General features: G+C 41.8%; 1 protein-coding gene across 4 annotated transcripts in view; it reads left to right on the top strand.

Annotated features, from left to right (window-relative positions):
* The window catches only part of cadm1a (cell adhesion molecule 1a), a 308,538-nt gene extending 289,144 nt beyond the window's left edge, over positions 1-19,394 (top strand). For all 4 annotated transcript variants that reach the window (XM_062405482.1, XM_062405485.1, XM_062405483.1 and 1 more), the window contains 2 exons: positions 17,128-17,256; positions 19,219-19,394. In XM_062405482.1, coding sequence (XP_062261466.1) covers positions 17,128-17,256; positions 19,219-19,337 — 248 coding nt within the window. In that variant the 3' untranslated portion in view covers positions 19,338-19,394. The remainder of the gene's footprint in view (positions 1-17,127; positions 17,257-19,218) is intronic.
* Positions 19,395-25,140: the final 5,746 nt, after the last annotated feature.

The raw sequence follows: 25,140 nt of genomic DNA, 5'->3' as shown, positions 1-25,140 counted from the left end.
ATGTCATCTTGTTATCGATGCCGTATATTGTTAGTTGAAGTTAAAAGAACTTGCTAATGTAGAAGATGTCGCTCGTAGTGATAAACTTGATTATTACTCAAATCTGCAGCTGCACTCGGCTTCGTGGAGCTTTCCAGTGACTTTCAGCTCGTTGTTCAGCCGTCAAGGCCGAAGTTTCACTGTGTTGGTTGATGTTTGTGTCACAGCAGAACTCTCAGGCCGCAGCAAACAGCTACTTTCTGACAGAAAACTCTGAAAAACAACAGTGTACTCGCTGACATGCACAAAACAAGAGAGAGAGAATGAGCTGGTTAACGTGGTGGAGCAGGTAGCATCTTAAAATGAGCTGGTAGAGCCCAAACACTGAGCAAAAAAGATTTACAACTTTTTGTTTTTAGAGCTTTGAGAAAATTATAGAGGGAACCTGTCACTGTATGTTTACAGCAAAAGAGCAAAGAGAGAGAGGAAGGTATTAGAAAGTCTCATAACTTGCACTTTAAGCTCACTGGCTGTCTAAATACCAAGTGACACTAATAACTACACTCACGTCGTTTTGATTTGTCTGTTTTCAGAAACAAAGAATAGACTGATATTCACCCACAGCTCATTTCGCTCTTATAACATATTTGAAAAGGGCAAAAGAAGACGTGCTTAAACCAGATTAATGGATTTGCACGGTGCATTGGTGGAGACGGGGGGGGTTCATTAATATGCACATAGCATTTGGTGAATATACATTAGCGGAAGGTTCAGGTGTCGTGGCGAATATTTCATTTGAATTAAAGCTCATTTGGTCCGTACGGCTTATTCTGATGTGAAATTGGGTTTTCAGTGCGACTGCAGTTTGTTTTTGTGGCAGTCGACAAACCATGAAATCCCCTTTTCTTAATGTAGATAAAACCTTAAACACAAGATCACCACATATCGATCACTTCTTCTACCTCAGATCCTTCTCAGTTTGTTTTCCCTCGGAGGTTAAAACTGCTTTATTATGAAGCTATTAAACCTTTTTTTTCTGCAGAAGATGAAACAGTGTATGCATCTCGTTAACGGTGGTTTCATTTACACGTGAATGTTTAAGGAGACGTATGATGCTTTTTCAAATGATCTCAATATTATTGCACGTACACCTAAACAAATCATTTTTAATAGGTTGTTCAGAGTTTAATTGTAAAGCGTGTAAGATGAAACTCCTTTTTTAAACATGTTTTGGGGACATGTTCACCTTTATTGAAAGGACGGAGGGAAAGAAATGAGGCAAAGCGCCGGGCGGAAATCGAACCTGCGGCTGCTGCAGGGCGACGTACGTGAACTCACCTGGTAGCGCCATTGTAAGATGTTAAATATCTGCTCACTGGATTCATATCAGACTCAAAGCAATCTATTTTTAATGCAGAAAGTTTTGATTTTGAAGATAATTATAATAAACTTTTCATAGTGATTTTGAAAAACACCTTTAAAATTGTGTATCGCTTTCACATATGCTAACTCATTAAGGTTAAACAGGTATGAAACCGACAGGAGAGTCACGGCTGTCAATCACACCCACGTGTCGCCCCCATGTGGGAGTCCGGGCATGAATAGTAAATATAGACATCGATGGGATAAATACTGACTCGCTGTCTAATGACTTGGATTTCAAGTCCAGGTTCAATGAATATTGACACTGATGATAAAACAGAGAGTTGCTCTATAATGAAGAAAGTGTTCTCCGGCTCTAACCACACATTGATAGTGTATGTTTCACTTGTCTGTCACATTTACAGAGGTGGGATGTAATAAGGTACGTTTACTTTTCTAACTGTACTTTGATTAAATTGTTCATGTGTCTGTTCTTCACTGAAGAAGATTTGTTTGAGGTACTTTTACCTTTCACACTTTATCTGATGACAGAAAGGCAAAATGCTTCCAAATATAACTTTAAAAAGTCAGACTCGACCACAGTGATAGGATCCACTCAACAACTACTATGAATATTTTGAGTATAATTAGCAGCGATATTTAAATAGAGAAGTTAATTTGCTACTTTTCCTTAATGCTTGAGTACATGTTTGTGTATTTATTTATACTTTTAATTAAGTAAAACTTTTGACTGCCTTCTCCGTCGCTGCACCTTCCCCAGTGTTGCCCTGATACCATGGAAACAGCAGCAGTTTATGATAATAATAACACATATAAGTTTATATAAATCAAGTTAATGTTTTTTTTTGCTTTAACAACAAACAGTATTACTTTTACCTGGAGCACGTAAAAACAACCAGAGGGCGGCTGTGGCTCTCGGTTCGTCCTCTCATCACATGGTCGGCCAAAAGAAAAGCTGTGTTTAAAACATGAACATAAATGAAGCCTTAAAATAACCGAACAGTAGCTGCAGCTGTGGACTCCTGCTCTCACCATGATTATGTTTATATGCAAAGAAAAAAGGGAGAGGAGGTAGCTGGACTGATCCGGGTAATCAGAGAACGTGTGCACATTGTGTTCACAGTTGCCATGAAACACGAGATTTAACTCCTAGCAGCAACATTATTATCCTTGAACAAACACATTTACAGTTATAGCAATTACATCAGAGGTTAAGCCGTATTCTATACTCTTCTCTCTGTGTATGAAAAGGCAAAGAATCAACAGAGAAATTGTAAAACATGTGATTCTCTGTGCTGCAGACGTGCTGTGTTGTTTAGTATATATTTCATTTCCTCATGTATTAGAAATCGTGCACTTTTCACAGAGAAGAAACAAACCAGCTGCAAACTCACTAACGTGTCTTTAAAGTGACATTTTGTGAATTATTCTTTTGTGAAATTGCACACACACAGAATCTGAACAGATTATTGAAGCACTCTCGTTAATTTCCTCTGGCCTTGTGTGTTTTCCCCACTACTCTCGTCCTTTGTGTCTCTTTAACAAATTTGGCGTTTTCACTCCAAACAACCACAAACTTTTCTGGACCCTAAAATCCTCCTCGGTGTCGACACCATCAGGACCACGAGCTGAATCGATTTAGAAATCCGAGTGCATTTCATTCGCTGCTTCCTTCAGGTGTCACACACAATCATTTAAGTGTCAACTGGGCAAATCATCCTGACGTCTTTAAAAAGTTCTAATTAACGTGTGTATGATCGGCGGTGAACGGGTGACACCGAGTCAGAGCCTGTTATGAAAGCTTCCTCGCCGACCGGCTGTCTCCCAGTATCCTCCCAGTATCCTCTCCAATGCTGTTGCCATAGTGATGCCCCCTGCTTGTCATGACCAACAGAAAGAGGAAACCGGGACTCGACTGAGCCGGAAGGTTCTTCTTCGCGAGATCGTCCATTTCCCTCTGAAATAGGCCGGGTACGGGGTGGAGGCTGGAGGGGGAACAAAGCTCTCAGATGAACGTCCACTGGAGGAGAAACATTTAGTTCGGGTCTTATTCCCAAAGACTTGATGGTAAAATAAGAGAGTCTGAGAAACACCGACTTGATGATGGACTTTAATATCTCGCTTGAGGATTTAAACTCCACTGTACTTTGGCCCCGGGAAGCTTGATAAAGTTATTTTGGCTTGTGAGACCCAAAGAGTTTAAGGCAAACTAGAGTTATCAGCACATCCTGTAAATGTGCATGTGCTAGAAAAGCACTGAAGCTCGTCCATGTCGTTGTGCAGGAAGGAGAACACAACAACAAGTGAACAACAAGTCAGCACAATCATGGCTTCACACTTTTTGAGCCAACCCGGCTTCATCTCAGTGAAATTAGCTCTGAGAACTAAATAGACAATTCAGGAAGAGAAGATAATCCATAATAACACACAAATTATACATTGAAAAAGTTATTTTAGATCAATTCACATCTTTTTTTAAATGTTAAAGCCAGTTTTCTAAAAGCTAAATTAATCTTGTTTCCCTTAAAATAATCAAAAAATCACAGCTTACATATTAGGTCAGATATAAAATATATATATAGGTAAGGCCTTATACGTTTTTAAGTTTGATAAATCCCCAGCAAGCACGATGACACGACCAGTACCTTCCATTTCTGTTGTTGGTGTCATCCAGGAGAAAAATCTTCTTTTACTCTTGTTTTCTAATGAATTCATTAGTTTGTTTTTATATTAAATTGAGTGAATTTCTTTCTTAAAGCCTCTTTGCGATTATCTCATGTTGCTAAATGTCCTTGTTGTTGAAATGTGCTTCGCTTCAGGCCTCAGTTTAACAACCTCTGATAAACTCACCTTTAAACGAGCAAACATCCGATCCACAGAGCGAGGGAGCAGCTGAACTCAGACAAAGAGACAGATACTTTTCAGATATTGAAGGTATTGGACTCTGGATTTGTTCGGCTCATCAGCCCTGATGTTAATGTGATTCAAGAGACTGAAGAGAACGAGTGCTGCCTTTAGATGCTCTGTATGAATGTGTCATCACAGAAACGCTCTATATAAATACAGAGCATTTCTGCCCCTGGTGTCCAGCGGCCTAGTGAGACAACAGTGCTCATCAGGACATTATTCGTTTGTCCTCATGCATGAGGTCAATCAACTCCCTGCCAGTTCACCTCTTCCTACACAAAACAGAAAAGACACAATTGTGGTCGGCCGCCCGCAGCCGGCGTGTTTGCTCTTCTCCTCTCGCCCTCCATCTTCTCACTCTTAATGAAAGGGCACGTTGGTGGAAGGTGTCAGTTGCTTTAGCTGATGGCTAGCTGCACTGACTAATTTCCCATCTGGAGAGAGAGCACGTCTGGAAAGGACACACCTGCCAACGCGGCTGTCAGCCGGCGTGTGAAAGCACCGGGATAATTGAGCCGCCTCGGAGATCTAGTAGCGGAGAGAAATACGGCCCTTTAATGGCCACTTTGCTCACAGTGGGACTGTGGGAGGTGAGTCACAGGACTTTCCACTTTAATCCAAGGACTGAGCTGTCACATTTGGATGTCATTAAAGAGACAAGGCATTCATTAAATGTTAAGGACACAATGTGCCAAATTGCTGTCGGGGCAACTTTGGAAAGTATTTAGTTAATGGAGAAGTTTATCTCCGTCTTTTGTTTTATGTGCAGGAAGGAAAGAAAAGAGGGATTTGTTTTTTTTAGAAAATCTGGCAAACTTCCCTAATGTCGTTCCTTTTTTTTTTATAAACTGAAGTCGTCAGGCGTGGAGTCGGCGCAGCTCAGGAGATCTTAAGGTTGAGCGGCCGTCAGAGGGACAGATGGCGCTGCCAGCTTCTGGCGACGTGACACATCAGTAGGTTAAAGGGACGAAGCTTCATGTTCCCGACAGACGCAACACGGGTGTAATGATCGCGGGCAAACAAAGGAATTTGTCGGGTTTGATAACGATGAGAGGACTTTGGCCTCAGCGTCACCTCGGCACGGTGAACCGCTTTCATGGAATAAACCTTATTTCTCACCTTTGAAATCATATCTCTGTCAAAACACAATCTATAAAGCTGCATATTCTCTGATATCTATCAGATAAATCATTTTAAAATAGGATGTGATCAAACAAGATGATTGATGTGAGTAGAACACTGTCAATCTCCTCTATTCATTTAGATTTGTGGTGTTTACATCAACCTTCATCTGTTCATAAAGACGTTCTCTATCACTTGGGTAACTCAGGAAAGCTTTATACCTTCAGTAGTAATTAAATCACAGAATATCAAACGCTTTTTTTTATCAAGGTCCATAAATTAGTTTCTGAGAAATTGGTAAAGATGTTAAAGAAGAAAAAAAATACTTTGATCTACCACAGAATGTAATCTTTCTTAGTTTTTGCGTAATCCTACTGGTAAACAAATACATAAACCAACGGACAGGAGTGAAAACATAACCGTGAAGGTAATAACAAGTAAACATGACAATTTATCGCATTTAAACGAACAACATGTGGCTTCCAAGGCTCAAAGTGACCATGACAAACCTGTAAATAGAGTCAAAAACATCTCAGTCCGGAGTTTGAAGGCGTTAAAGGTTTTTTCCGGTCGATACATTTTCCCTCAGCTACAGACGCAGGATTTCCTGGGTCCCAGCTGGTCAACAAAAGTGTGGAATATCTGAAAGGTGTTTGTTTTTCTGTCTTTGAAAAGGGGAAAGTTAGAGAATGTGATGAATTCTCTCAGGAGGGCCACAGGAGTCACCGGGGTGGTTTCGCCTGAGTCACTGCAGAAACACAACAAAGTGGAGTTTGTGTGTGTGTGTGTGTGTGTGTGTGTGTGTGTGTGTGTGTGTGTGTGTGTGTGTGTGTTCCACATTCTCTTTCCGCCCGCTCGTGATTCTAAGTGAGTGCAGAGCAGCTTTTCACCTTTTAGGGGAAGAAGAGATGAGGTTTTTTTTGCAGCTCAGGAAAGTGCAGTGATTTAGTGAGTCCATTATAGAGAATCTCACATCAGGGCCGTGATAGAACCTCTTCATTCTTGACGCACACATGCTTTTATTGATGTGCACACACGGATAGATGTGGTTTGTATTTGAGGCTGGAACTCGGCGGTTTGAACCCCCCCCTTTGGAGGTTCGTCTTCAAATGAGCCACATATCCTCCAAAAAACAAAAATCCTTCTTCTCTCCTAACTCGCCACCTGCTGAAGGTTGAGTCCAACTGGCTCCTCACGTGGTTTCAAAACTGTTTTGCCTGTGTTCATAGATCTGAGGCTTTTAATCAGTCTGAACAACAGTTTAAAAAGTGGAGAGAGCCAACGAGGGGCACATCTCTCATGTAGATTGTTCTGCTGGAGAGTGATACTTGTGGAGGGCAGAATTGTCGAGCAGCTCCTACTTTCAGTTGACTCATCGCACAATTAATACAGTCGCACAATCGTTACACCGAGCAGATGTACATATCAGGTTTGTGAGTCCTTCCTGTGCAACACGCTTCGTTTTTTTTCTACATTTCGAATGTGCATTCACTCGTTTCATCTTAACCTCACATCGGTGATGTCACTGTGTTTTTCCTGTGTGTCCTTCTCTTTCACCTGAAGTGTCTGCGTTCAGCGACCAGATGCACAAACCGAACAGACGACACCGCCTTAATCCAAACTGTCAATCATCCCCATCTGTCGCGGCGCTACCTGCTGAAACGATAACACCTGCACCGCCGGAGCAGCCGGAACAGCCGGAACTGCCGAGCTCCGACTGCTGTCACATTAACTCTCGCTAGACCTTTTGGAAAATCGCCTGCCAGAACAATTTAGCACATTTCCTATCGTCGTTACATATAAAATAACAATCAACTTACGTGTGATTACTGATAAATATGACGGTGGAGGCTTATTGATTAAATGTATCGTGTCCTCAATGAGTTCATCAGCCTCCTCAGAGCTAACGACTGCAGGAACACAAACCAAGAAACTGCTTGTTTGGGTTTTACTCCCATTTTAACCAGTTATTAGTTTAGTTATCAGTTATTTTAATAATCACCCTCATTGCTGATTCCATCTCGGTTTTCTTTCTCCCTTTCTTTTTTGTTTTGTTAACCGTATATTAATGGATGAGGGAAGAATCAGTTTAATTCAGATTCAAATACAAACATTATGTATTATCCTGCGTTTGAATCTTAAAGGTTTTTAACACTTATACTGTTTATAACTTTCATCTATGTTCATATTCTGATATTTACTTATTAGCCTGAAGCATCAAGTATAAATAAATATATTATGAATATATGTGAAAGTGAAGGCTACTAGTTAGCTGAGACATTTCAAGTATCACATCCTCTGGGAACCATGAATCTCTTTAATCAAATATTATCCTATTTATATATCTGTACAACATTTAATAGAAACCCATTCACCAGTACCAGTCTCTCAGCTTCCATCTAAAGGGGACTTGTTCTGTTCCCTCGGCCGGGCCGGCGTCCGGCAGCGAGGCCAACAGGACAAGGGAAGAGAAAATGAGTTTCTGACCAGAATTTGTGCTGAAACATTTATTCGGTGCTGCGGGTTATGGGCCACATCCCAAAATGAACACAGAGGAAATTGAATTGATTATCAATAATTGGTCTGTTGCTCCTTCCCACCCCCCCCTCTCTAATTTGTGCCTGCAGCTCCAGCTTCCTCAGCGAATTCTCTCAGGGCTTCGGATACTTTTTCCTCGTGCCACTTTTTGTTTTCCACGTAGGGGAAGATATTGAGATTTAGATCTTTTCCCTGAATTTGATGCAGTGAAGATTCCAGCAGGGATTTGTCACTGTGAGGATATTTCTCCCCCTTCAGTGTTTTGTGTAAATGAGACAAATCCAGTCCTCGGTATCTCCCATTGTCACTGGCTTTGCTCACTTTTTAGCAGCACTGACAACTTCTGGCTATAATACGAGCTGCATGTGGAATACAGACGATTCTCCGCTCCTCTTTTCTCCCCGACACCATCCATGCATGTAAGCTGGTCTGAATTTCCTTTGAGGTAAGGCTTGGATTAGAGGCCGGCGCCGTGCACTCAGCTCTGCTAAAGGATTTTTATTATCACTGCAGGTTTCTTTTTGTCAGCATTGCTTCACCTGACAGAGATTGTGCCGCAACACTGCTTCTCAAAGACGGACGGAATCACACGACAAAGCGTCCGGGGGATAACAAGTCAAATATTCTGCTAGGGCTCCATCTTTTACATAATGCCTGGATTCCATTTTTTATCTGCCGGCTCTGTCCTGTTTATTGTCAGCTAGCGGCCGGCGGGGTCCGTGCAACAAAGGTCGAACGTCACCGGGTCCGTTGAGGAACCTTTGCTGCTTCGGTGGAAGATTAAGGTCGACACTGATTCAGGCACATTTAGAAGCTGAAGAACGTCTCTGAGCTGTTTTCCAGGAGCTGTGATTACACAGTTTGTCCTTGGAGACGTCCTGACATTGTTTACTTCCTCCTTCTCTCTGGTGACAGCCCGGCTTTATGTACAGTAGCTTGCTTACAGTCTAATTCAGCACTAACTGGGTTGTCAGTGCTGCGCTGGGAAAGCTGCAGGGGCAAAGTCGTCTGCACGTCTCTGCAGGAGGAACCTCGCAGGAGCTTAGTTATGGCTCGTGCTGATTTAGTCGACTACTCAATTTCGGGGACTGTGCATTCCCTCAAAGGTCGGCCGTGTCAGGATGATTTGCCGTTGGTCAGCTGAAGATATTTGCATGTTAAAGTTCACCAAAGTTCACCCCAATTCTACCAGACATAACTTTGCCCTTTTGGTTTTGAATATTTCACTCGTCCAGCCACACGTCACGATCCACCCTGCGATGCATGTATAAATATTTGATGAATCCTTGTGAAATTAAGGGATGAATTGTAATAAACTGAAGAAGAGGGGATCCAGAGTCTTTTCAATTAGTGTCATTGACAGGAAGGAGAGTTGGTTGGTTTATTGCAGGTTACTGGCTGAAACGTGGCTGACCAGGACTAGCTGGTGTTTTGGAAATATACTTTCTTTTACCCTTTAACAAAGTACAGAGTACTACCTCCGACTTTAAGCACCATCCCTTCTCCTGTGTGTTTCTTCAAAGGCACCTACAACCAATTTCCAGGGGTTTTCTCGCCATGCTGCAAAAAACGAAGGCGAAAGACCGAAGCTGCAAATACTCACAACAACCCAGTAATCGTGTTGATTTATGGAAATACATAGTTTCGGCGAGGTGAGCTACAGTAGCAGAGGATTGTGTAAACAGCTCGTCTCTCTAAAGTACGACCTTGACCGGAGAATGTGCCGCCGTCTGTTTACCGCATGTATGTAAATGTGGCCATTGTCTCTCCGGCTTCTTTTTTCTCAGGATTAGCCGCTCGTTGTCTTTGGCTCGGCTCCGTCACCCAGGGCTGTGTCTGCTGTGTACACAGACCCACTCACAGCCCCTGATGTCATTTCACTGATACTCTTCTCTGTCTCACCACCAGGACGCTGCTCAGCCTCTTCTGTTGTGATTAGGCCCGAGAAGCCGGGGAGACACAGGACGTGATTTAAGATCCGTTTTGTTATTTTTTATGAAAGTCTGATATTTCCATGACTTTGACCTTGGTGAGATTTGTCACTTTGCAGCACTTAAAAGAGTTTTATTAATTTGACGATAAGTAACGTGCTATCACTCTTCTTTTCACCTTATCTCTGTTTTACATTTTTGAATACAAGATCAGCCTCAGATATCTGATCTGTCAGCGTGAGAACAACACACATGCAAATCAGGCGTCTGGGCAGCTTTCACATCCAGGACCATAAATCAACGGGAGTTTTTCCCCGATGGCGGCCGAGGCTGGAGGCGGCTCGGTGACGGGGGGGGGGTGTGTTGATAATCAGGCATGAGAGGAGAAAGGGGCCGGGTGGTGGATGGAGAGGAGCTCCACCGGGCTGCAGCTTTTTCCTTTTTCTAAACGCTGTCCCCATTACCAGGACTGATGTGCATCTCTACAACAAGCCGCAAAGTCATTTGGCCTTGGGAGCCGCGGAGAGTCCTCCATGTGTTAGGAGAAGTCACTCCTGAGACCACTAAAAGCCATTATTAGAAGGTGTTTATCGAGCCTACCCGTGGCCTAGATACAGCTTAATATCCTGAGAACAGTTATAGCCCATAATTATATTACATTTTGGAGGGAGACGGGCCTCGATTAGATAAATGATGAATAGCTCCATCAGGAGAAGAGAAAGAAGCAGGCGTGAGGTTTTTCTTAGGAGGTGACACGCCACTGGCTGAGTTGTGTAAGGAGTCGGAACATTTGCTTTCCTTTGCAGGACGGCGTTGTAGAGTTATGAGGTTTGGCATCAAAAAGAGAATTCAATACGTGAAGAAAGGTTTTTATTACACAGGGGGGGGAGAGCCGAGGAAAGGAAGAGCGCATTTAGACAAGGTGTAAATCATATTCACCATATTCAATCTTCTGTGTGTGTTTCAGCCGGGTTTAAGATTTCAGTTTTTTAAAAGGCTATAAGATTCTGAGCCAGAAAGTGATGTGTTCATTCCAGATGTAGCCATCACTGGTTTTCACTGGTTTGTCTAATTTGATTGCAGTTATGTTGCAGGTCGAACCCTAACCCTTAGTTTCTTGGCAACGTAAAACTTTAATGAGATACTTCAGCAGCATTTCCTCCTGTTGACTTTCTAAACAACGTGGTTTTAGAAAATAGAAATTCAACACATGTATATTCTATTCTATTTATTCACTTTTGCAGTGTCCCTAAATGGTCAGTGGAGCCTTACTGGTGATGGTAAAGCACGGGGGGGGCTCGTTGTTTGGTTTATTCCAACTTATTCATTGACACCATAAACAATGACCTTTAGGATCCTCATGTTACCTGTGATCAGTCGGTGAAATATGGGGCTTGTACCAGTATTTCCTCAAGTTAAGCACAAGTAAGGCAGGATATCCCGAAGATGTCAAAGTGTGGGAATTTACCGAGAGGGTCCCAGGCTCACACAGAGTTTACATGTTGTGTGTTTGTGTTTTTCCTCCGGTGTTCTCCCACAGGCCCGGTGAACCAGAGGCCACCGAACAAAAGCAAGATTGTGTTTTTGCCTCTCAGTGTGTTTGGGAACACTGGGAAAGCGAATCCGACGATATCAACAGCTCAGAGTTCAAGTCTGGATCACATCACAATTTGTTTATATTTTTTTTTATTCAAATTAATCCAGTAATGTCAGATTTCATCGTATTGCTTTGTTCTTCTCCCGTCACACAACTAAATGAGGACATTGTCACCCTCTAAAACCCAAAGTCTGCTCAAAACTTTATTTTTGAATATGACTTTCTAACTCTGTATGTTCACATCATCTCCCACAGTCACTGGATTTGGTGACGGTTGATTAAGAGGGATCTTGCCTGTGGCGGCCCCGGAGTCACACATCTATCTTAACGGGCCAGACCGTGAGTTTTACCCATAAAGAAACGTAAAGTGACCTTGATGCAATCGGGGCTCTCAGAGAGCGGCTGGATTGTGATGAAATTTGCATCATGGGAAATGTAGGATACCTCGTTATTTTAAAGCTTCATCTTCACTCGGGACTCAAAGTGGAGATATCTCAGCCTCTATTTGATAAATGTTGCTCAGTATCAATTTATTTTACGATCACTGTTTGATCCAGTGGAGTCATATCTGTCAAACTCCTACAACCTTGTTCGTAATCATTTCCCTTTTCATCGTTTATTGACCCTTGGCTCTTTTTCTCTCTCAGTGTTTTGAATGCGTCTGTATGAAGTGTAAAGAAACCTCCAGGAACCTCGAGTCTCTCTGTATGTGCGCGGTGTCGTGTGCTCCCCGAGAGGCAAAAGATATAACTGACATTTTCAAATAGGTTCAATGAATAGGTTCATTGGGACTTTAATTACATTCGCTCTTTAACCGCGAGTGTTGTGGGCAACGGGAGTGGATCTTGACAAGCCTACGTGCTCCTATGACTCCCCCCCCCCCCCCCCCCCACGCGGTGATTGCACCTCTATCTGCAGGCGGAGCGGGCGCACCACTGAAATCACTAATGCTTAATTAGCAGATTATTAGATCCAATTAGGAGATCTCCTCTGTTTCCAATCAGAGCCTTTGTCAACATGTCTTATGAAAACGAGATACTCCACACACGCACTCGACATGGCTGTTTCTCCTGCTGTCAGAATGACCACACACTCGATCGGCTCGTGCGTTGTTTGCGTTGCCCTGTGGACACTTTATGATACAGTGCATTCTCGATGAATCTGTATATTTGAGGCACGTTCCCAACAGAGGCTGAGAAACAGTGAGTGTTAGTGTCGAGAGAAAACCAGAGACTATTTTAAAACACGATGCCTTCAACTAAAAACTAGAAATATTGGCATTGAAAGAGAAAGCAGGTCTGTAGCCTTGAATTAAAAATAATAAGTGGTGTTGATGATCATTGTATTGATCACACTGCTGTTGTTATATAAAAGTAACCACAACTCTATCTGTCATTTTTCTGGCCATGTAGATAATTTTGGGAATTAAAGTCCAGTAGTTATACGTTCAGTAAATCACAGTTCATAGTTCTGTAGCTGCTCCACTTTCTTCACCTGCCAGTTGTTAGATTTGTGTGTGTATCGTTGTGTGTTTGCAGAAAGCAACTGCTCCTCTGTGCTAATGAGAGAACAATGCTCAATAACCCTAAGAAATAAAAACACAAAGAGCTGCGGGAATTTGAGCTGCTCGTCACTGTGTGAAAAATAAGTAACTTTCCAACTGAATAATGGAAAGTTTTCAAAAACTAACACAAGTTTTTCACTGTTGAGCCGTGGTCATTAGATTAATGGCCATCTGGCTCTTTCGCATAATTTCATAAGTGGCTCCCGGCACTTTGGAGTTTGGACTTGTCATTTTGAAGCACTTTGACGGAGCCCATTCAGAGAGGAAGCTTTGTTACCCGTCAGTCTTCGTGTGCTTTATTAAATGAGGCGTCCTCATGCCACGATACCAGCGCGGCTGTGAAATCCACGGCTGACGTAGCGTTGAGCTTCAGCTCCGCGGTGTGAACGAGCTGAAGCAGCTTAACAAGGGGGGGGGGGGGGTTTCTCCGGATCTCCGTCTGAAAGGTGCTACTTACTTTAAATCTGTTTTCCCCTCTCGCTTTGTAATTAAGAGCCGCGGACTGATGTGGATCTCACCGGAGTGTTTTCATTTCCACGACAGAAGAGACTTTTCAGAAAAGGCAATAACAGAAATTGCTTTGATTATGCCACCCCCCCTCCCTCCCTCCCCCTCTCCCTCCCTCTCTCTCCCTCCCTCCCTTTGAAAGCTGGAACAATCACCCGTGCAGTTTGAGCTTTGACTCCCCATGTGAGGTAATAAGACAAATGTACTGAATTTCACTCGGTGACAGTAATTGCTCTAAAGTGATACCGGCTGATATGACATGCAAATTGCTCCGGGTGGTTTCATTGGGACTGAGTGCTTCAGGAAGTGACAGCACACTCAGACTCTGGGCTCACAAACAGGCCTCGTTAAAATATGGCCATACATTTTTTGGGGGGGGTTTGGTTTGGTTAAGATAGAAATTGTTTGCTTAGTCACTCTGAACTCGAGGAACTTTGAGTCGCCACCGAGAAGTTTTTGAATTAAATAGTTCCTGGAGAGGATTTTGTCACGATCAACGTGGATGAGAAACGGGCGACGTGGAGGAAAGACGAATATGAATTATTATTATTTTGCTTGTCGCTGGAGCACATTAGGATTTCATGAGATTCTCTTTTACTGGTTTTCTGTCAAGTTAGGAAAACAAACCTGTTTTTCTCGAACCTGCCAAGCTGAACTTTCCCTGATTATTAAAACATTAACTTAACCGGGTTCAAACTAATTGCTGCAGAATGAAATAATAAAAGGCACATCAACTTTTGAACACATTAACATCGGATCTGTCGGCTCTAATAAGGAGAACAACGTGCGGATTCATTAACAGCCTCACGCTGAGGTCTCCGCTCTTAACTTACTGAGTACACAGTGTTTTCATTAATGATAGAAAAGGTGAGAAAAGCTATAAAAATAAGAGCCAGGTTGAATTAAATCCTTCAAATTACAATTTCCACAGGCTATTCCTGCACCTATGAAGTGATTAATCATTTGGCATGACAGTTATCACCAGGTAGCCATGAAATATTCATATTCATTATCACACATTGAAGAGATTCTATTGGACCTTAGATAGCTTTTTCTAAAATTGTCGTACTTTAGAGAAAAATTGACTTAATTTCAAATTATAGCGGAGGTCCCACGCTCTCCAGAAATACAAATGTCTCCGGCTGGATTCTGGTGAAAGGGACACAAAATGATGCATAATGTAGAATATTTCTGTTTGATGGAGTGTTGCAGTCTCACAAAACAACTCTTGGGTATGAATATTTCTGTAAACATCATATAACTTCAGTGAAGAGCCTGGAACCAGCTGTCAGACAAACGGATTTCTAATCTTAGAGCAACTAGCAGACAGGAGGGGGGGGGGGGGGGGGGGGTTCCAATGCAGTTTGCTGTGGATATTTCATGCTTTTCAAAATAAGATGAAGTTTGTGTTGTGACGCCTGGACTATCTCTCCAGCGCCACCAATAGGCCAGACTGTGGTACTGCTGTGTTTACGCAGGTGAATCCAGAAGCCACAGCTCGTTATGATACGTAGCAGTGCATAATGAAAACACTGGTGCATTGTGGATGTTCTCATCTCCTGTCTCCTGCCCCCCCCCCCCCCCCCCCCCCCCCCGAAGCCAAAGTCCACATTAACATCGTAATAGGAAAGTGTGTTAAAGCACAGCTTTAGCAGCCTGACAAGAGCGAATTGGATGTCAGAAGGATTCCTGCTCACTTTAATTGAATCTGCCCAGCACTAAAAAAGAAAATCTGAAGTCAAAATAACCTATTAGATCTTTCGGGTAATGTTTTGTTGAGTTTGAGAGGTAGCGCCCCCCCCACCACCACCACCACCTCCTCTCCTTTATCCCTGCAGGTTCCAGGAATGCAGAGGTGTGAGGCAGGTGATGTTTTCCAAGGTGCTCCTCTCTCTGTTGCTGTTTTTTTCGTTAATAAATCTCCGGCTTGTTTTCTTTTTTCCTGGAGCTCAGCACATCTGTTGAGTGTGAGGGGGGGGAAGCATGTGGGGGGGTGTTAGTGAGAGACTCCAGGTAATAGATGGTCGGGGGCTGAAGGTCGGTTCCACTTCCACTTATTGCTGAGAGAGGTTGTTGTTTAGTCTCCACGCCTCAATTTTTAGGGCGAGTTTTCTGTAGAAATGAGTCTTTAAAGAAGCCGTTATCTTGAAAGTGAAGGATCTGGTGTTATAGTATTTAAATAAGCTGTGAAAGCACAGACGTGCAGCTGAACCATAAACACTACGCCAGTTAAATTTAGGTCACATCTCATGACTCATCTCTCCACCGCCTCTCAGTCGCTGCTCTATAGGTGAATACATTTGCTCGTCTCTTATACCGAGAAGAACCAATCACGTCTACAAATGGATATTAACTTGGGTTGTCATGGATCCCTACACCTGATCAATACCTTTCACAAAGCATTACAGCAAAGAGCCTCTGGGGGTTTTTTGTTTTTTTTCTGCACACGTGTTTTGGAAGTTAAAGACATTATCAACCATTTCTATTTGCCTATTTTGCAAGGTTGCATCAAAGCTTTTTCTTCTTCTTCTTCTTCTTCTTCTTCTTCTTCTTCTTCTTCTTCTTCTAAACACTGAACCTAAAGATGAATTAAAACCCTGTTAAAATAACAGATTCTTATTTAATTGTTTAATTCTGATGTCTCACAGCGCAATGGGAGTATGTTAATTCTTCTCCTGCTCAGATTAATCACTTGCTGATCGCAGTCCAAACTCTTATTGTTGTGGGAGCGATGATTAAAATGTTGGCCAGATGAGAAGCAGCCAGGCTGGTCCCAGGAGAGGAGACTGTCTCCTTCTATCCTTTTAGTTGGGAACAAATAATAAAAACCAAAAGAACAAAGTAAAATATCTTTATTTTTTTTTAATCTTGGAGAATCAGAGAGTCCAAACCCACGTCGATGCTGATTGGCCACTATAGCACCTTATCACATAGATAAGTCGATGGTTTATGGTTTAAAAGGGTTAAGTTGCTGTACAATGGTTTGAAATTGGTTGAGTCCCTGTTAAAAGATAATTGGGATTTGATGTAGTTATAATCTTGTTGATATTATGGTGAGATCCATTTAAACAAAAAGGCCAGCTTTTGCCGTTTCTTATCATTCTTATTCAAATATGTAAATGCTCCTCACAACTGAAGAACTTAAATCACAATTAAAAGTAGATTAATTGCTTTCTGTAATATTACCTCTATGCGTTAATTGTAAATACGTGGTTACTGTTGACAGTACAACGAATCCCCCCTCAGGGATATTAAAGAAATCTCAAACATGTAAAATGCCCCTAACAGTCTAACCTTGTCATTGAATAATACAGTTTCTATCTAAACATGTTTATTTTTTTCCGTGGAGAAACATTCATGCTTCCAGACCAAGCAGCTCCAGATTTGTTTTTCACGTTTCAACAGGAAGTCGACCATATGCAAAAAAATCGATGTGATCCTCTCTGCTCATGGCAGCAACGTGTCGGCTCCAACCCTCCTCTATTCAAAGTCCTGACATTAAGTGTAATCTACATCACATCTGACCATCAGGCAGCAGAGTGTCGGCCTCTGTGTGTGTGTCCACTCACACAGGTTTGTTGTTTTGTCTACTTCTACAGATTCTCGAGCCGGAGAAGGAGCGCCCAGGACGGTGGACCACGCCGTGATTGGAGGAGTGGTGGCCGTGGTCGTCTTCGCGATGCTGTGTCTACTCATCGTGTTGGGGCGCTACTTCGCAAGACACAAAGGTATCAGACATTTAAATGGATGTTAGTTGGATTTACAATGGAAAGGTTGTTGGGATTTGATGTAGTTACATATTATTATCAGCAGGTTGTCCTGTGTCATCTTGGAACATTTAAAGTTTTTGGGATAAAGTCAGAATTAAAGGGAAATGATTCAACAAAAAAACAGAAATAGACACTTAATTTACCGGTGTGGATATTTTAAAAGGTACATTTTGCTCTTAATCTTTAATATTTAAATGCAACCGGTTTCCTTTAAACACAAACCAGTTGTAAAGTTTATCCGCCTCTTCACTTTGTTTCTGTTAAAACTTATTTTTACATCCTTGGTTGGAGGCTGTTGAAATAATGGAAATATGGCTATTAAGGCTATGGGTTACCGATGGTGAGTAAAATTACATTTTTCATGCCGCACAGTATAACGCATCTGGTATGCTGCCCTCATAACGCGGAAATAATTACAATCCATAATGAATTTCACACTGTGATATTTCTTATGCACGAGGAAATGAAATTGGATACATCAACCGTTTTAGAGGGGAAATAGTGTAAATGAGGCAAAGTAAATGTGTGGAAGAGACGTTTTATTTTATGATGATGCTGCACTCAGCGTTTCCTCCTCTGACTTTCCAATCAGTGGACATTTTTTGCGGCTCCAATAAAAAAACATTGGTTTCGGGACAGTTGACCCACACTGTGCATTATGGGTAATCAACGCCAGCTTCTCCTTCTCTATGTCAATAACTGCTCACACCCGGTGATAAAGTTTAGCGGCTGCACCATCGTCAAAGTCATGGCCTGGATTTGACTGGTTTTATCCCTTCAGCTGTGAAACGCTGCTCCGACAATGATCCGGTCCTCGGTTCGTTGTTTGAGTGAAAACACATGAGATTTATTAATCCGTGTGATTCACAGTTTAGCTGGACAACGACCAAGGCTGCATAGAAACTGTGTCCCACGTGCTTTCTGTGTCATTCTGAGTTTTATCAAGGTCCTGCACACTTGACCAATCCCGAGTCAAGACTTTAACAAGCATCAGAGTGAGAAGAACTACTTAAAATACGAGCAGAAAAGTTTTAGAATGTGTATTTTGACTTTTTAGTTTGTTCCGTGTCCCATCAGCTAACATGGAGGAGGTGGGGTTTAGGAGCTATACTGCAGCCAGCCACCAGGGGGTGATCTAGATGTGTTGGCTTCACTTTTTGGAGCCGTCTTCCATCTTTATTTTTATTCTGACAGCGAGTGGGAGCACCGTTAATGTGTCGGCCAATAAGAAACCAGCATTTCCACATATTTCCCTGTAAACGCTCTCCGATTGGTTCGTTGAAGATAAAATAAAACCGTCCCAGCTCAGTTTAGATTTAACTATAATTGTGAAATGAGTGTTTACACTGAGTTTGTATCAGTAAAGGTCAGATAAATGAAGGAATAGTACACGTTGTCCTAAAGTGTCAGCATCCTCGTCTCTGCTCTGTCGACTTGTACAGAATCTGTGCTTTTCTTTCTTCCACATGTTCGAGTGCCCTTCACCATTCGTTCTGGAATATTGCCTCGCCTTCGTTATCAAACTCCACCGCGATAGGATGTGAACAAATCCTCTAAATTAGGTTTGAAGTGGCTTTCTAGTTCCCCTCTTCCTGCTGAACTTGACAAGGTTAATTTGAAGGTGTGAGCCGCGCTCTTCCCCACACTCGAGATTATTTCAAAACCCTGATTTTCATGTGCCGGTGTCGAATGGAAAACTGCGGGAAATGATGTATAATCAGAATATTAGAGCTCTCCGGTGTTCGGTTTGTGTAAATGACCACACGGAGAGAATCTGCATAATAAGGTGCTGTGGGATGTAGCGGCCCATTTTAATCTTTTGTGTCATCTGAGGCGTCAGGCTGTAATGGAGTCCGTGACACTGTCCTTCATCCTCCTCCTTCTTCTCCTCCTCCTCCTCCTCCTCCTCCTCCTCCTCAGGTACCTACTTCACACACGAAGCCAAAGGAGCAGACGACGCGGCGGACGCAGACACAGCCATCATCAACGCAGAGGGGGGCCACACCAACTCGGACGAAAAGAAGGAGTACTACATCTAATCCAAACAGGACCCCTCACTCTGGTGTCCTCTTTGGGACACCGAGCTGGTTTTTGGGCCGGGGGGGGGGTGGGCGGAGGAGGAGGCGGAGGGGGGGGGCCGGAGTTGGTTCAGGATCACTTCTAGTGAGAGTCGAGGGGTCAACGCGTAGACGAGGAATGGGTTTTTAAAGACAGGCCTGGTTTTAAGCCGTTGTTTAGTCTCTAGTCTGCAGATGTAGATGGAATGTTTTGTGTGTTTAAAAAAAGTTACAAAAATATCAAAAAAGGAGGTCAACAAAAAAAAGGGGGAGGGTTTGGATTTTAGGTAAACAGCGATTGGGTTGGGGGGGGGAGGGTGCGCCAGACGTTGCCAGATATCACTGTAGAGAGCTTCACCATTCAACACCTCCCTGACTGCTGGTACGAATTTTGATTTGGTTCAACCATTTGCAGAAAAATTCTGTGCCTTGTTCTGAATATTTCTTTTACTTTGTTTTTTTATCCATACTTTGGGTTTTGTGTTGAATCCTCATTTGCATAAAACCTTGTTGTTCCCCCTGCTCACTTGTAAAAATCGATGTGCTGTTGGCTTTTGTATGAGGGTAAAATTACACAGCCACTTTATTCATTTCCCCTAAATGTATCTGCACACACACACACACACACACACACACACTCTCTCCAGTATACTGTGATTCGTCTCAAGCCATTACTTCCCAATATTTTTCTTTCCCTGAAGTTTTGACAGCTCCAAAAATGCATGAAATACTTTACATATCATTGTAAAAAGAACATAAATGAGAAACAGGCTGGATATACTGTATCTACATCCCCCCCCACCCCCCCAGCCCATCCTCTACAACACCACATTTCAGACGAGAATCAGAATGAAGCCACTGAAGAATAATGAGAATGATCTTCCCATTTAATTTGGCCAAGTCAGCTTTTAAATCATTTTTAAGGAGTTTTGTTCTTCAATTACTTTCCTCAGTGAAGTGATGTCGTACATTATCCCTCCTCACTGTTTCATTGGAGTAATTCCTTCCTTTGTTTAGTGTTATTTTTCTTCTCTTCGGCTTTAATGGCAGCCTGCTCTTTTCCCACCGGCTTTTTATTGAGTTGTAATGATGAGATTCAAGTGATTTCCATCTGTTCTCGCTCCTGAATATATTTTGTTTTCTTGCAAATGGGGAGAAAGTAAGAAAAATGCAAAAAGTTTTTTCAAATTGTTTCTGGGGGAGAGACTTTCAGCGAAGATGTTGAAACAGCTGTTGAAAATATATTTGGCATTGATATTGGTCGACAAGCAGCCATGTAGAGAACTCTGCTGGAAAAAGAAACGGCCGTAACCAAACTCCAAATAACGAAACTTATTCAAATTTACTTTTAGGAATATTTAAGCTGCACAAAATAAAAGAAAAAGAAAAGCTCATGTAATTTCGTAGACACACAATCCAATGTAAATCAATCATATTTTTTACTAGAAGTACGATGGAGTACCTTTTGCGGATTTTATCATTTCACATCGTGAGTTTCTGTCAAACTGTAAAACAAGCAAATGTCTTTGAACCGTCTCGCGCTGTGAGACACGTCCTGTCTCACAGCTTCTGTCTCACCTCCTGAGACACACACAGCCTGTGGTCTCTGCTCGGACTCAGCCGCTCCCGTGATTAAGCATTCGCTATTCCTTGCATGTGTGTTCGTGCTGAAACTCATTCTTTCTGCTTCTCTCTCGCATTACCTGCCAAAACTGAACGAGGATCAGTTTTAGCCGTGCCAGCTGGGAAGCCCTGAGGGACGCCAGAAGTGATTGATTGATTGTTTGTAAAGGAAGTTAATACACGTTGTTGTGCATGGCGGCGTTAAATCCACGGTTTGAATTCACACCTCGGCTTCTCGACGTGGGAACGAGGGCGTGTTGACGGCACGATGTCATAGTTATGTGTTCACAAAGCAAGCAGCTCACTGACTCGTCATCAGCCCCAACTATAGCTGCAGGTCGTCAAGCATGATGTTTTAATGCTCTTATTTCCTGTGGTTTTTCAAATTAAAGTTCCTCTTGAGGCTAAAATCTACAGTCAACTAAACAAAACAAATTATATTTCAAAAAACTTTGAGAATCTTCACCCACAGGTTTGTTGACAATCCATTCTGTGTGGAGTGTAAAACTAGCACATGCTTTTACAGCATAAATCCAAACCCTCCAATAAAATATATAAATTCATCATATCTTGATTTGATGATAGTACATCTTTAGAAATCTAGGATGCAGAATCAACACAATACAAATGTTATGAACATGAAATGGTTCATATTAATGTCACAGCAGTCGTTAAGGGAGAGCAAATGTTTTCTTAACATGTTAATTAGCAAAAAGGGCACAAGTGTAGTGTTTTAGCTGAGTCGTAGGAATTTAGGTGGCGAAATCAATAGAACATAAAACACTGAAATAATTTCAACAACATGTGATTAGGCGCAGAAGGAAATGTCATGAAATATGCTAAAACAAAACAAGTAAATGCAGAAATTCTGCAAGTTGTATCAGACACAATTTTAAATTTACAGTAAACACAAAAAACTGGATTTTTGAGAATTTATAAACATGTGATTTAGATATTCTCACTTCATGGGACAATGCTGGAGAACTGGTCAACTATCGACTTCACACTACAAACATATAATGAGCAGCATATCAACTAAAACACTGGAGAATCTACCATTATCATAAGAAACAGGGGATTTCGCTCTTCTGTCCTTCCTCCTCTTCCCCTGTGAAGTAGCTGGACCGGCCAATTCCCCCCCCCCTCCCCCCCCCCATGTTTCCGCGCTTTCTTGAAGAACGTTATCAAATTTGTTCATATCCTGTTGATAATCTTCGTTTATTCCTAATAACTGAAACACTTGCATGTCCCCTCTTCAGTTAAGGTGAGTTGCTTGCCATGTGACCGCTGCCATCTTAGACTCAATCATTTTGTTTCCCGCCATGTTAAAACATTCGATTGGATCTTTATGAATGTGCAACTCAGATTGCAGTGTAATAGCTTTATGGTCGTGCACGCAGTCAGCGTTCAGTCTTTTTATATCAAAGAATGTTGGTTTAGGTTTGTCCGGGTCTTTGACTCGTTTCTCGTGTGAACGATGAAATGCATCGTTCACATTTTTTCACTTTCCTCAGCATCACACGTTTTTTTCTGCTAACTAAGAAGGCGGGCGGGCAGGGGGGGGTAAAGGAGTGGCTTTGCGGATCTGCGGACATGTTTTATTTTTAGCTTTTCCCTGTTTGATGCAAGTTGTAGATTTGGAGTTACATCTGCTTCTCCTGTTGAATTTTGAGTTAATTTAAATAGAGGAATCACCACTAAGTTCACACTGTATGCTGATGACACTGTTTTGTGATTGTTATGTGGATGGGTGGTAGGGGGGGTTATCGATTTAGGTTTTATCGATGTTTTTCGGTCATGGTTTCTGATTAAACTATTAACTGACTTGTTCCCGTTGCTTTATGAATTACAGAGCAGGTGTCACTTCACCTGTCAGACTGAGAATTGTGTGATTTGTGTGTTACAGTGAGCACTACACTACACTTCGCTTCAGTGACATGTGGCAGCTTGCATTTGAATCAGACTTCGAAAATCATGTACTTGCCAATAAAAGGAATAGAAGTGAATATTGTCTTCTCCCTACAGGCGGATGCATTCTCATATTTTTTTTTTTTTGTGAATATTAAACCCGTTTGTGGGTTCGGTTGTGCAGGAGTGTTCCTCCGAAGGTTTGTGTTCTTCCAAAGTTCCACTTTAACAAAGTAACTAAACGTCACCTTTTTGATGGAGATGACTCAGAAATGAGGAGGATTTGGATTTGAAGTAAGAATGATTCTCAATGTGTATGTGTTTGGTTTTTATTTTCTCTTTCACACCCGGTAAAGTAACAGATAAATGGATTTTTGGTCTTACAGTGTAACTGTTGTAATTTTCTTCACATTAAATTCCTTTTTGATAATGTCCTGTCTCAGGTTCATGCGTTGCTGACTGATGTGACTGCATCTCAGGTAGAATGCAAAGTTTAGGCCCCGCCCATCATTGACACGACAGCAAGTACCATGCATCCTCATCCAATCAACACACACGCACGTTAGATCCAAGAGGCAGAACTGCTGAGATGGTTTTTTGCATCTATGTTGTACATGTTTTCTGTGTTTTTCTCAATATTCGGTGCACTGTAAAAGATGTGTTAAGTATTACTTTGTGTTTGCATAGATCATGAAGAGAGAACACTTGTTTACTGGAATGAAGCAGGATCAGAAACTTGTTGTGGCTGTACTCCTGTCACTCTCAGCACACCGCCGCCTTTAGAAACTCCTCTCATTCCACACATCAACAACAACAACAACACAACATCAAAAAAAGATTTGATTGTTTCACCAGTTCTTGTTTTTAGATTTATTGTTTTTTTTTGTCTCTCTGCTGTTTTTGGGAAATGTTAATGTGCATTAATGGAGAAAAGGAGTTCCACATTCCCATACATATTTTGTATTGGTTCATAAATAGACATTTTTACAAAACAATGAAGAGTTCTTGTCAATAAAAAAGAAAAGATATTAATGTCCAAAATAATCAGTGTTGTTATTGACTGAATATATTAAGATGCAACAGGTGAATCAGGAAAATGAATATGCAGCAAGTCGCCAGGCATCATGATATTCACACCATCGATATACAAACATGGCATGTTTTGACCGGAAAATCCAAAATAAATGTTTAAGGAAATAAATGACAGTCAGACGACCTTACTCAGAGAGAGTGTGACGAGGAAAGAGTTATTTGACGATAATGTCCATCTTGCTTCCTGCATAAATCATTGAACGAACTTAAAAGTACAAAACACTTCTTGTTTTGACTTAAAATGCAGATATTCTTAAGTTTATGAAAAGCATTTTCCATGAAAGTCTTCAGCGACTGCCTCAGTAGAATGAACCCTGGTGTAATGTAAGAAATATTAAGATCTCTAAAGGACTTTTATGTAAAATAACATTAATACAACAATGATTACGTGTTTCTACAAAACATAACTGCACAAATACATTTTTTATCACCTCAGCCAAGGGCGTTATGTTACCGTTTGTGAGCAGGATCGTGAAAACTCCTTCAAGGATTATCTCTAACCTCTGTGGAAGGATGAAGGACGGGTCAGGAAGGAAATCTTTGGTGCAGCTGCTGATCGGGGAGCAGATCCAGGATTGTTTTTTCAGTTTTCTGTTGATTTCTCAAAATCCAAGATCCACATAAAAATCCAGTTATAGTGACTTTTTAAAGGTTTCACATGGAGACTATTGGTCCTTGGAGGAGAACATGTTCTCCTCTGAGTGAAGCCTCTGCCTTCACCTGTCTGAATGTTGGTTTAATTGTGAGCAAGTTTATGCAAAAACGACTAAAGTGACTTCCAGCAACGTTGGTGGAGGATTTCATTTCACTTCTTTAATCACGTTTTATGGACGTTACCATCACTGAGGAGGAATGCACAATACTTTCATTCTAGTAAACATAAGAATATGTTAAAATTTGATGTTTGGCAAAACAGACAAGTTTATAAATTCACCGATATTGTGTTTGTTTTCCATCGAATTATCCAATCTCCATCCTCCTTTTATGGCTGCATCATTATTACACTCTAATGTTTACACACTCTGCAGCCGGTTAAGGTGCAAAGAGCCTTCACTGCCAAAATCTAACCACACAGATTTAAATCCTGTTCTCTGGTGAGACAGTCGCTTGCTGGCATCTCCGCTGCCGAAAAATAAATGTCACACTTCATTCAGAACGTTCC

This window comes from Platichthys flesus, chromosome 15 (assembly GCF_949316205.1).
Source record: "Platichthys flesus chromosome 15, fPlaFle2.1, whole genome shotgun sequence".
Taxonomy (NCBI): Eukaryota; Metazoa; Chordata; class Actinopteri; order Pleuronectiformes; family Pleuronectidae; genus Platichthys; species Platichthys flesus.
This window is presented reverse-complemented; position numbering and strand designations above follow the sequence as displayed.